At 42.9% G+C, this 12,373-nt stretch overlaps 1 protein-coding gene across 1 annotated transcript in view; it reads right to left on the reverse strand.

The window, feature by feature from the left end:
• b3gat2 (beta-1,3-glucuronyltransferase 2 (glucuronosyltransferase S)) overlaps window positions 1–12,373 on the reverse strand; it is a 50,987-nt gene that overhangs the window by 22,355 nt on the left and 16,259 nt on the right. Inside the window, exon 2 of the mRNA XM_069689855.1 lies at window positions 5,816–5,960. Coding sequence (XP_069545956.1) covers window positions 5,816–5,960 — 145 coding nt within the window. The remainder of the gene's footprint in view (window positions 1–5,815; window positions 5,961–12,373) is intronic.

Genomic DNA, 12,373 nt, shown 5'->3' on the forward strand with positions numbered 1-12,373 from the left:
TCCCTGGGTTGGCGGTGAGCCCAGCCTGCCTCAGGGACTCCAGCACCGCGCCCACCCGCTGCACATGCTCCGCCCAGGTGGTGCTGTGGATGATGACATCATTCAGGTAGGATACATATGCCGCATATGCAGCATGCGGACGAAGCACCCAGTCCATGAGGCGTTGGAAAGTGGCCGGGGCACCGAACAACCCAAAGGGAAGTGTAGTGAATTGGTATAATCCAAACGGAGTGGAGAAGGCCATTTTTTCCTTGGACTCTGGCGAGAGAGGAATCTGCCAGTAGCGCTTGGTTAAATCCAGTGTCGTGAAGAAACGTGCAGTGCCCAGCCAGTCCAGGAGTTCGTCGACCACACCTCCAACACTCCTGCCCTGGTGGTTGAGGAACCCCCTGTAGGTTGGGAAGGGCGCCGGGGCCGGCTGGACCCGTGGGATCGGTGAACCTGGGGGTTGTTAGTGCCCGCGGAGCTGGCAGGGCCCGAGCCACCCCGGTTGCTGGATCCTCCTCCGCGGCGCAGGAATCGGTTGGGCTGCAGCTGGCGACCGACCGCCATCCTCCTGCCCGCTGGGATGAACCGCGAGGTGGTCCTCGGCAAGGGTGATGGCAGCTTCTAGCATCGCCGGACGGTGGCAGCAGACCCATGCCGCTGTCCAGGCCGGCAGTCCCTCCGTGAACTGCTCCCCCACGATCTTGTCCACCATCGCCGGCACTGTCCGGCTGCAGCCTTCTGGTCGCTGAGTCCCTCAGTCGCTGAGCGAAGGCGAATGGCCGGTCCCCGGACCCCTGCCTAGCCTCCCGGAAGTTCCTCCTGTGGTCCTCCGAGGACAGGCCCATCCGGTCCATAATGACCCTTTTCACGTCCGTGTACCGTCGTCTGTACCCGGGAGGCAACCCCAGAGCCGCTGTCTGCGCCTCCCCTGTCAGGAGAGGCAGGAGTCGCACCACCCACTCTGCCGCCGGCCAGGCACACGCCTCCGCCATCGACTCGAACATGTCCATAAAGGCCTGTACGTCATCCGCCGGCGTCATCTTGTGCATGGCACATGCCCGGCACCGTTCCCTGAACCACTCCTCCCACTCTCTACCCCCTGCAGCTGAGCTAACCACACCCCGCCACCACAACGCCAGTGCAGTGATGTGGGTATCATCCCCTCCACATCACTGCTGTGCTATCAGCATGAACCTCCCACACCTTCAGCTGCTTTCTGCATTTAATCAAGCTAAGCTTGCTCAGACTTGAACTAAAACACCAAATTAAAATGAATTTGAATCTGACAATAAACAGTCAACGTAAACCTTGAAGTGTCCACAGCTACAATCTGCATGTATCCTGATATTTTGATAGAGTGTGATATATATTTCACTGCTATGTTTTCTGGTTCTCGCTGCAGTCCTTCAGTGCAGGAGAAATGTCTCTATCCCGTTTTCTGCTCCTCTCAGCTCACCGGCTCAGGAGCAGGGAATAAACACCGGGGTTACTGGGGGTTAAACACTTTCATGTCCCTATCTCAGGGAGAACTCCCAAGGCGCGAGTGCCACACAACAAAGGTACAACCGTCTTTGTGTGGCAGTGTGCGTGCATGCACCCTGTATTGTTGTATTTACTCTGTGTGCACACATACACTAATTTTCTCTCTTTTGCAGCTGCATTGTGCTTTCAGGAAATTGCATGCATGTCATGGAACATGAACGCTTGTCCACTCGTCTTAATTCAAGTGCTGGCAGGTGTGGGGTGCTATAGCGTGTCCTTCCAGTAGGTACATAATGTAATTGTCTGTGTGTGTTTGTGCACATGTGCATAATTACAGGCATACATACACTCTGAGGTGAATAGTGCTCCACATGGTCATTGTCCCAGCTCCATTGTGTCTGGCTAAATGAGACAGAGCAGTAGATGGGAGGCTTTAGTGGTCTCCTAACAATACAGCGCTGTATAACACAATACTATTAGGACACGCACTGGCACTCGCTCAGCGCTCTGCATACACCCCATTGTAAATCCTATGAATAATAATCTAAGAATGAATAAAGTTTGGGCCGTTTGCTTGGCGCAGCCATTGTTGTCCTTGCAGAATTCAAAGCAAGAAAAAAATGCTTCGTAATGCAGCCGCCGCAGTAAATCTTAGCGTTGCAAATTGACAGTGTAATTATACAGCACAGTGTAAAAGTAAGGCTGATAATTACACTGTGTGCGTGTGCGTGTGTGTGTGTGTGTGTGTGTGTGTGTGTGTGTGTGTGTGTGTGTGTGTGTGTGTGTGTGTGTGTGTGTGTGTGTGTGTGTGTGTGTGTGTGTGTGTGTGTGTGTGTGTGTGTTTGAGAGAGAGAGATTAGGTGGAATGGGATGGTTGGAAGTAGGATGGAGGCATGAGATCTTGGCCATGGTGAAGCAGGAAAGGTGGAGGAGAGAAAACGAGAGGCTCGCTGCTGATATCACGGTTTAATTAAAACCAATCCTGAGGGCTGATCTGTGCATGTGTGTGAGCGTGTTACTGCATGTGTGTGAGCGTGTCGACATATGTGTTCAGAGTGATACAAGCATGCCATCACCACACCTCCGCTGCAGGGTCTCTTCTGCCGACGCTTCATACTATTGATTAAGAAAAACCATCTTCCACAGTCTAAATGGAGCGTGTGTGTGTGGGTGAGGTGTCATAAGGGATGGTGACGGACAGGGTGTTATTATTTGGTCAGTGTGATTAATTATTTTCCCTCAGGTCGGCGGGAGCGTGGGTGCTGATCACTCCTCTGATTGGATTTTTTACACAGGAGATATGAAGATGTAAACAGATTAATGGTGATATCGGCTCAGCCTTTACTCTGCATTAGGACGATAATAAGTATAAAGACACAGTTGGACTGCTGTGATTCCATCTGAAAACTCTCTAACCCACCCAGATTCATATTACTGCCTTCAAATATTGTGGCATGACACGGATTCACTCTGTCGTACAGGTTTGGTCGCACCTCACAATTATGGTTTTGTTAAGATAATTAGCAAAAGAAAGTTACTCATCAAAATGAGGTCATCAATGGAGCCAATAAACTAAATAGTCAAAATAGATCAACCATAATTGTCGGCTCCAATCAGAGGAGCATTTTCTTGTTTGTCAGCATCTTCCATAATGTAAAAAAAAATCCTGGCAAAATGCTAAAAGCTTTTCTGTCACATCCACACAGCAGCTTCAGTTAAGTTGAGGGAGCTAATACTGTGTTTACTTTCTAAAACATCTAACATTAATGCTATTTGACAGATTATTGTGTGTCATATTCTGACAAAATTAATGTCAAATATTATATGTGACAGCCTGTTATAGCCATCATTTGTCTTCCTTCATTTTGTTGATGTATCTTAAGTTCTGCTGACATTGTGAAGCAAATTTGAACTCTGAATATTCAACGTACAGCTGTGTTACTTGTCTTTTTTTGGCCCTATTATCAAGGTAAAACATTAATATTACTAGCATGTTAGAAAACAGGTGCACTATAAGTGTTCTGTTTCACATTAAGCACATCTTTAAATTTGAGCAATTAAAACTACATACAGTATCTGAGATCACAGACAGAGTCATCAGTCTTTGTCACACCTTGAAACCAAGATTGTCTGTTACAGATTGGTAAACAGAGGATTAGTAAACCCTGGTAGACCATAACCTGAGATTTAACTTCAAGTAATCGCTGAACTGCAAACCGCAATACGTGTAAGGTTAGTAGCTTATTTAGTGTGCATCTTGATCAACTAATATCTTTTTTTCGGGTAAATATGCTTGTTTGTCAGTTCAGATTCGCATTTTTGTATTTTAGTACAACTTGGATGCTTTTCACGCCCAACCATTGACCCAGAGCTCCTCCCCTGAAGGGTTTGTGATGCTTAAACAAAGGGAATAGCAAATAATGCAATGACAAACATTTTCTCCTGTCAGGAAAAGAGAAGTCATTTTAGACACTTGGCTATATTTTTGTTGAGGGCAAACTAAAAGGAAAAGCTGTACCTCTTCTGTAGTTGTCATCCATCATTGATCCCACTGCTGCACTATACACATCATATGGATTTATATTATTGAATTGAGTTTATTGTTTGTTTGCTCTCACACTATGTTTATTTTTGTCAGCTGTACTTATTCTGCATTTTATGGGTTTGGTCTGAAGTGTTGCATCCACACTTCAGGAAACGAAACAAGAGGAAAACAAGCAAAAACGGCTTTAAAGAATATGACCTGCCGAATGTAAATGAGGAAGATAGAAATATATCCATGATAAGCTCTATAATACACTTTTCTGATTGATAAAAAAAAAAGGTATAGATGAGGTCAAGCTGCACAGTCAGAAGTGTTTTTTCAACATGTGAGCTTTAGGAAAACATTAAAGTAGAAATTATCATAAATACAGTGTAAGAAGCAGCATTGCGACATTTGCCTGCTAAAGTAAATACCACAGCTATTTTAGAAAGCAAAAGCAATGAAAAGGCAAAGAAATGAGGTTCAAAGCATTATTAAAAAAAAGTCTTCAACATCAGCTGTTAGCAGTGATTTAAAAGCTCATAATTCCTCTTAGAATCTTAATGTAGATAGAAGTCACTGCTGAATACTGAAAACTTTCAGAGAAAAGACTCGTTTGACTGACCCAAAAAGTCTTTTTGAGACAACAGGCTGCATTCAAAACATAAAACCTGGTGAGGCTCCTGATGCCTCATTTTCACCCCACTGGGTCCCTTCAATTCAAACTCCATTCAGTCCGTCGCTTTTCAGCAGTGTTCTACTCAACAAGACTGCACTCCTGCGCGATGATTTATCTCAGGAATAAACAATCAAGTGAAGTAGCACGGCAGCTCCTGTGTGGAGGTGTAGCAGTCAGAACACTAAATTGGAAAGATCGGATCTCATTTTATAGCAAATTAATCTATGAAAAAACAGAAGCTGGATGGAAAAGCTGTCTGATCTCTGCTGGTAAACTCACAGACAGAAAGAGCACCGTGTATTGTTTTCTGTTTGTTCTGCGCTCTGATGAAAGCCAACAGGCCAAAACACTCCAACTGACTTCGACTCGTCTATAATCCATGACCTGATCGATGAAATCTTTTGATGTTTCCACAAAGCACTTAGAGCTTAAAAGAGCAACCAAAATGACCAATTCACCTTTCTTTTCCAGCCAGTTCAGTATAGTGCAGTCTTCACATAGAGGCAGTCAGGCTTTTCAAACTGCATACTACATAACAAACACAACCCTGGTGATGTCATTCAATGACATCACGGATACAGTGGCATGGACCAAATTCAGCAGCTGTTGAGACACAGTATGTGGCTGTTGACTAAAGTGTTAAACAGACGGAAGATGGCCATGAAAAATGAGTGTATCCCAGTCGTGTGAAAAACTGCGTTGGAAAGTAACTAAACATTTACTCAAGTGCTAAACGTAAAGGGGGCAGTGTGAAGGATTTAGTGGCTTCTAACAGTGAAGTCGCAGAATGCAACCAACTGAACACCCCACGATCTACGGTGGTCGCAAAACATGACAGCCAGCGTTTGGTTTATCCCCTCTGGGCTACTGTAGAAACATGATTCAACATGGCATGCTGCATGGAAGAGGACCTGCTCCCTGTGGAGATAATAAGGGTTCATTCTGATGTAACAAAAACACAAATATTCTTAGTTTCAGGTGACGAAATAATTGTGAAAGTTATTTTTCATGTTTGCTGATACATCCTCTGAATCCCCCAAACTGAACCTTTTACAGATGTATTCAGATTCAGTCAGAAGGGACAGATTTAGCTCATTTTCACTGCTATGGGTGTTTTCATTTGTCTGCAAGTTGAGTCTTACCTGCCATGTCTGTGGCAAAAGTTCGGTCCGGCCTCCAGCCGGTGTACCAGCCCACTACTTTCCCTCCCGACACCAGGGGGCGCTCATACGCTCTGCCACCCACAAATCCCACGGGCCAAACCGACACACCTCGCGTGCTGCGCATCTGCAAAGAGGAAGAAAAAAATGAGATTAGTTACGACATGCTGTACCAAACTGTATTCCCTAAGTGGTTTCTAAATATAATCTCTTGTGTAATAATATGAAGCCTGACTGCATGATAGTTATTTAAAAGCAGCAGGAGTCAGATCTGCTCCGACATCCTGTGTGGGGCTGGTTAAAAGTCTGTTTGCCGTGAGAGGACCACACCTTTGGCTGATCCCTGTTCAGTTTTCTTGCTAATCACAATAAAAGTTCTGCAAAAGCAAAGCAGACATGATGTCGGAGCCGGTGGGTGACATCCACCCTGAAGGAACGTCAGAGGCCCCACAAAGTCAGAGAGCAGGGCTGTGAAATGCCGCTGAAATTAATTACTTGAGTGTCAGTTTGCATGAGTGATTAGAAATCTTTAATTTCATCTGAAATGTGGAGGAGAGCAGCGTGCAGTGACTTTGTGGCTAACTGAATACAGAACGAAATGAAACTGTGCAGCGCAGAGCTGCCTTCCATTTTCACAGAGAATGAATTTTCACACAGCCGGAAGCAGTGTGACGAGAAATGAGACGGGGAGAGAGAGTGAGATAAAAGACTGGAGATGTTTGTGAGTGTGTGTGTGTGTGTGTGTGTGTGTGTGTGTGTGTGTGTGTGTGTGTGTGTGTGTGTGTGTGTGTGTGTGTGTGTGTGTGTGTGTGTGTGTGTGTGTGTGTGTGTGTGGTGGTGGACTGTGTGAGGACAGAGTTTTTGTGTTGAGGTATGAGACATCTGTATCTTGTCTTTGTGTGTTAATACATATATATGTGTGTGTGTGTGTGTGTGTGTGTGTGTGTGTGTGTGTGTGTGTGTGTGTGTGTGTGTGTGTGTGTGTGTGTGTGTGTGTGTGTGTGTGTGTGTGTGTGTGTGTGTGTGTGTGTGTGTGTGTGTGATTTCATGTTCCAACCCCCGGCCACCCTGAAGCCCGTTCGTTCAAACAGTGCTCCTCATCGCTCACCCAAACTGCCTGCAGCCAGTCGCTCATGACAAAGCAACAGAACAAAACCAAATCAGTAAGCAGCGCTGCATTACTGCACGCAGACATCACACTGAGCTCTATCTTCTGAAGCCATGGGAAACCAAGTGTATATATAGTGCAATATATGGACAGGATTCACAGCTCTCTGCAAACTTCCAAACAATCATGGATGAGGATACTTGGTAGGGTACCAAGAAGAGCAGAGTGAATAATGTGGCCTGCAGAAAAACAAAGTTGATCTCAGCTGAAAGCTACTTACTCTGGAATAATTCAGGTTCTTCGAGTTTAACATCACAAGCAAAGACCAATGACAGCAAAACCATATTTGTACAAGCTGGGGGAGGAGCTGATTGGATACCCGGCGGTGCTACGTCCCGCCCACCAATAGCTGCAACTTGACTGCACCACAGGCCTGTCAATCAAACAGACACGCCCCCAAAACCAGGTCTTCTTGAATCTTCTTTTCTAATGAATGAGGGATTATTTTCAGATGGACCTCCAGAAAACTAATAAGAAGGAGTGACTTTAGCTAACAACACCGAGATAACTGATGGACACATTTTATTCACTTTGAACTTTATGAGTAGCTGAATGGGAGTCTATGGAGGCTTTTTGGAGCTGACCTCTAGTGGCACTCAGTGGTATTGCCGCTTAAGGCACTTCTGCATCGGCCTAATTTTTCAGACCCGAAAGTTACGTCTACTTTTATAAACAGTCAATGAGCAAAACACATATTGAGCGTTGCTTGAGCTCAAATACAGAAGCTAAACTGTAGACTGAGGTTTTCATATTTCTCTTTACTCACAGATAACCAATAAGATTCAGCATTATTGGAATTGGTCAGTTCTTTTTTTATATATTATTTATTATATTTCTATAAAGCTTAGCTAGCTGTTTATCCCTGTTACCAGTCTTTATGCTAAGCTAGGCTAAACACATCCCACCTCCAGCGTCATAGTGCTCACCCTTCACTGGATGATCACAATGCTAATCCCCCAGTAGTAACCATCACTTCCCGTGTAGTTTTGACCAGCGGGTCTAAAAGCTTTCGGGGGCTGGAAACAGACTGCGTCTCTACTGCTGCTCCTGCACAGCCCCCGAGTTAAAGAACGGGAAATTGACATTTATTTATATAACGCTGTCAGAGACGATAACTGTAACTTATTCATCTTCCAATAAATAACATGATATGCTGTGACTTTATCTTTAGATTCAACCGAATGAAAGGAAGTGGATGAATTGAACATTTAGTGAGCGTCTGACCTCACTTCCATCTCAAGAACATAGATAAGCATCTTCTGCTCTCCTTCACGTCTCTGTTTACTTCCATTTCTCTTATTTCCGTCTCTTCCTGCCTGCACCCGAACACCTCTTTTCCTGCTTGGGCCCCTGAGCAACACCACCAGCTTTGAAGCACTTTCCCCATTTATACCGTGGCCCCTTGAGTTTGGCCGTGTGATGCTGAACCCCCCCCCCCGCCTCCCCCCACCCCCCGCTCCTCTTTTGCTGCTGTCTGCCTTTCTCTCAGGTCATTTTTCAAAGACTCCTGCTCCTCTGCTTTGTGAAAACACAAAGATGAAAAGAAAAGGAGAGAAAGAGCGGCTGGCTCCGTGCGATGGTCGTTCCCATATCGTTCCTGGATACGATCGTTATTTTAGCCTAGCGGCAAAGTTCTAGTTTGACTGCTAATGATCCCCTGGTTTGAATGCTGCACCTCAAAGCTCAGTACAGTTTGACACATTATTAGAGAGCGTTAGAATGGAGTCTATGGCTATCCAAACACATTCAGGATCAAGCTGGGTTTACAGGGAGTCTAATGTTTGAACACTTTGAAGACCGACCTTTGATGGACATTTAGAAACCAGAGAATACATCTAATTTCTTACATGAATAAACTAGTTATTGTTATCTGTCTTTATGGTTTTACTGTTTTTGTTGTCACCTGGGGGTTTCGCAAGTCAGATTCAGTCATTTTCAAGCACTTCCAAAGTACATTATTATTGTGTTTTACATGCATCTTGCAGTTTCCTGAACTATCAGGCTGAATTACAGAGTGAAGAAATTTGCTTTTTATATTCCCTTGAAAGGCCATGTCTCCTCCATGAAATTATTGCATCATAGACGTCTCCCAAAGAAAATCTTTGTAAAACTCCACAAAGATCAGAATAATTTCTCTCAAACACCAACCAGCTGTGAATCTTTGTCTTAATATAAAAAAAGCAACAATGAACAACAGTCAATACAACTCTACCCTTTATCAGAGTATAATGTTATCAGGACACATTGGAAGCCAAATAGCCTCTGTCAATAAGTTCCATCAGAAATTGTGTTTGTCAAATTAGAGCGATTGGAAAATGTTTAGATGATGTCACAACTCAATGACTCTCAAAACTCCTGACCATCATCTAAAAATTATTTAAATGTACATTGAATTTGCTTTATGGGATCAGAAAGAATCCGCTAAAACCGCTGCTGGAGACAAGGTTGACGACAGCGGTCAGACTCAACAGGAACAATTAAGTTGTTGTAAAAACCAACAATCAGCTTAAAGATATTAAAATTCTCCTTTGAGCTGGGGGAAGTACAGATTTTTGGTGATAATTATCGATGGGCTGGTGACTATTAGTATCGCTTTCACATTTCACAGGTATTGATCCATTGGTTGTATAAAAAAAAAAAGTGCTGCAGGTTTTAAATTCAGTTAAGTTTACAGTTACAAAGCAAATTAGGCTTCTTTCATTATATTGACACTTTTGCCTTAAAGTGATTGTAAAAATGTGAAATCTGAAGAATAACAGTTATGTGGTGCTGATTCTCCAGTTGAGAGCCAATGACTTGAGACCAATGACAGCTCAGTGAATTGTGTATGTCACTCATCAGACACAGGAAGTTCGTGCTTAAGGAGTGAGATGTCAATAATCCATTATATAGCCCACTTAAAATACATCTGTCTCACATGAATACCCGTTGAGCTCCTCCATGCTGCATTAAATGAGTGAAATAAAAACCATTGGCAGCGTGTGCCAAGATATATCAACATCACTTTTTACTGCTTTCCCATTTGTTGTCTTTATAGCTTTCATTTATGCAACACAAATGGAATGTGTCCAGATTATATCTGTGTGTGATGTGATTTTAGTTCTCCCTGTTTGAGGCTCCGAGGATAAAAATCGAATTAAAAATGAATGCATGAATTCATCTTTGCTCCAACATGCGAGCAGTGACAGACAGTAGTGATCAGGAGATGTTGGATTCAGCATCAGCTTCATCAAGTTGAATTATATTACGTATTATAGTCATGGTGCACCAGCTTTGGAGACAGTTTTGAGCTGATGTCAGAAAGATACCGTTTTTTGGGTGCTGGTGGTGAAGGCACTCGACTACAGATGCTGTTTCAATTTTAATTTTCAACGTTGCTGCATTTCAATGTCACATTGTTTGCAGGGAGCCAAACAAAGCTGTGGGGTGACAGCGTTTCAGCAGATGGTACATTATTCTGCTCGGTGGCGACTGCTTTAGCACACGCTGGTTTTCATGCCACCGTCTGCAGATCACTGCTGGCACAGGAAAAGTTTGCAGCACTGAACTTCTGGTTACACCTTTGTTTATACAGAGCGCACAAGTACATACTGTTATACAGCATGGAGGTACAGTGAAACAGAAATCAAGTGATGTGACAGGAACAGATACGAACTGAATCATAAACAGGACCGAGGCTTAGTTAGAGGAAGATACAGAGTAATTATTTACAAAACGTTTAGGAGTGTTTTTATTATTTTTATAATCATAATAATAATAAGCAGTTGTTTGTAAGTTGTGTCACAGTATAAAAGAGATATAAGACGGCAATTTTTAGACCAGGCTTCCTCGTGCAAATAAATAACAACATTTGCATGCAGTGAAATTATCTGTAGTAATGAACCAAAGAGCTAAATATAATATAAGTTTACTATAATAACAGCAGTTAAGGCAGCAGCATGTCTATGGTGACATCTACACGATCCAGAAGTAAGAGTAGTAAAATAGTCTTTGTACAGGCTGAACAGCGGTCAGGGTGTTAATACGATGTTTAAGTGTACATTTATCTTTGAGCAAGATAACAAGATATTTACATTCTTTGTCTCTGTTGCAGTAGAGATATGCAAATTACTGTAATCTCTGTCTTTGGATCTTTAGAGCAGCATGGATTTCTGTGTATTTGCATTAAGTACCAATTTAATAAGTTAATTAGTGTTTCCTTTCATTGCATTAATGGATAATTGTAATGTCAGCCACACAAACCTACAATCATTCTTACAAATGAAAGTGATTTAAGAAAAACTTTGTCTTTATGTGTTCAAATAACAATGAGAAGTGGTCCTGGTCTCCCACACGAGATAGTCTAGCTCTCCCCAGTTTGAAGCATCAGTCCAACCTGCCTGAAGATGGAGTTTAAATATGGTACAGAAATCATCCAAAACAAAATGTAAAGTGGGTTAACTCCTCTTGGTTTGTGGTTTACTGAGATTTCACCGTCCTTTAACAGCTTTCTATCTACGTCACGGACAGCAGCAGGATGTTTTTAGTGTCTCACTGAACTCTTTCCTCTTTTTCTGTCCCAGTACAGCACTGCTCTGACAACACATTCATGGCAGCTACTGTAAATCAACTGATTTTAGACTGCAGGGCAATTTTTTTTTTGGAGGGAAACTCATTTTACTATTTGGGTAACATTTTGGTGAATGAACGCTGCCCACAACTGGAAGCAAAAGCTGCCTTTTGAAGAATTTTACAGATTCCAGTTATGCTAATGTTAAATTTCACAAACAGCTTGACTTTCATCAACATCAAGTTGAAACAAGTTTGTGTCGTTAAACAAGCTTCAATGACTCTCACGTCAAGTCTCACAGAAATAAGTGTCGAGACTTTCAGGATAAGAATATAGAAATACAAAAAAAAAAAGCTTGCATTGACGTTAAACGACACATGGACAGTGATGGTTTTGTGTAGCACATCAAAACAGAGTGGAAATGCTGGAAATTCGATAGTTCAAGTTGCTAAAAAGTTTATGATTGGCTGAGATAATTATGTTGGTTTGTTCTTTAAAGCAACAAAGCACTCAACATCCACTGAAGCTTCGGCTCCCTGGAGACACAACAAATTGCAGCTGATCCATTTGTAAAAACTGTGATCTTTTCCAAATTTATTTATGAAGGAAACTGAACTGCAGATCTTCATCACGTTTTGATCATCGTTTTCATGTCGACTCAAATAGAGAGCGATGTCATATTATTGATCCGTCTTCGTCTGAAATCATTCAATGACTCTTTACTTCAGAATCAGCACCAACTGGTGATCTCACCTCCAGTATTCAGACAACAGTTAGCAGCTCAATGAAACAGTTTACAGATTCCTCGAAATTTAGTTAAAAA

This window comes from Brachyistius frenatus, unplaced genomic scaffold (assembly GCF_029030835.1).
Source record: "Brachyistius frenatus isolate BFR_SWC_R1_liver_20210118 unplaced genomic scaffold, ASM2903083v1 Contig_8, whole genome shotgun sequence".
Lineage (NCBI taxonomy): Eukaryota > Metazoa > Chordata > Actinopteri > Embiotocidae > Brachyistius > Brachyistius frenatus.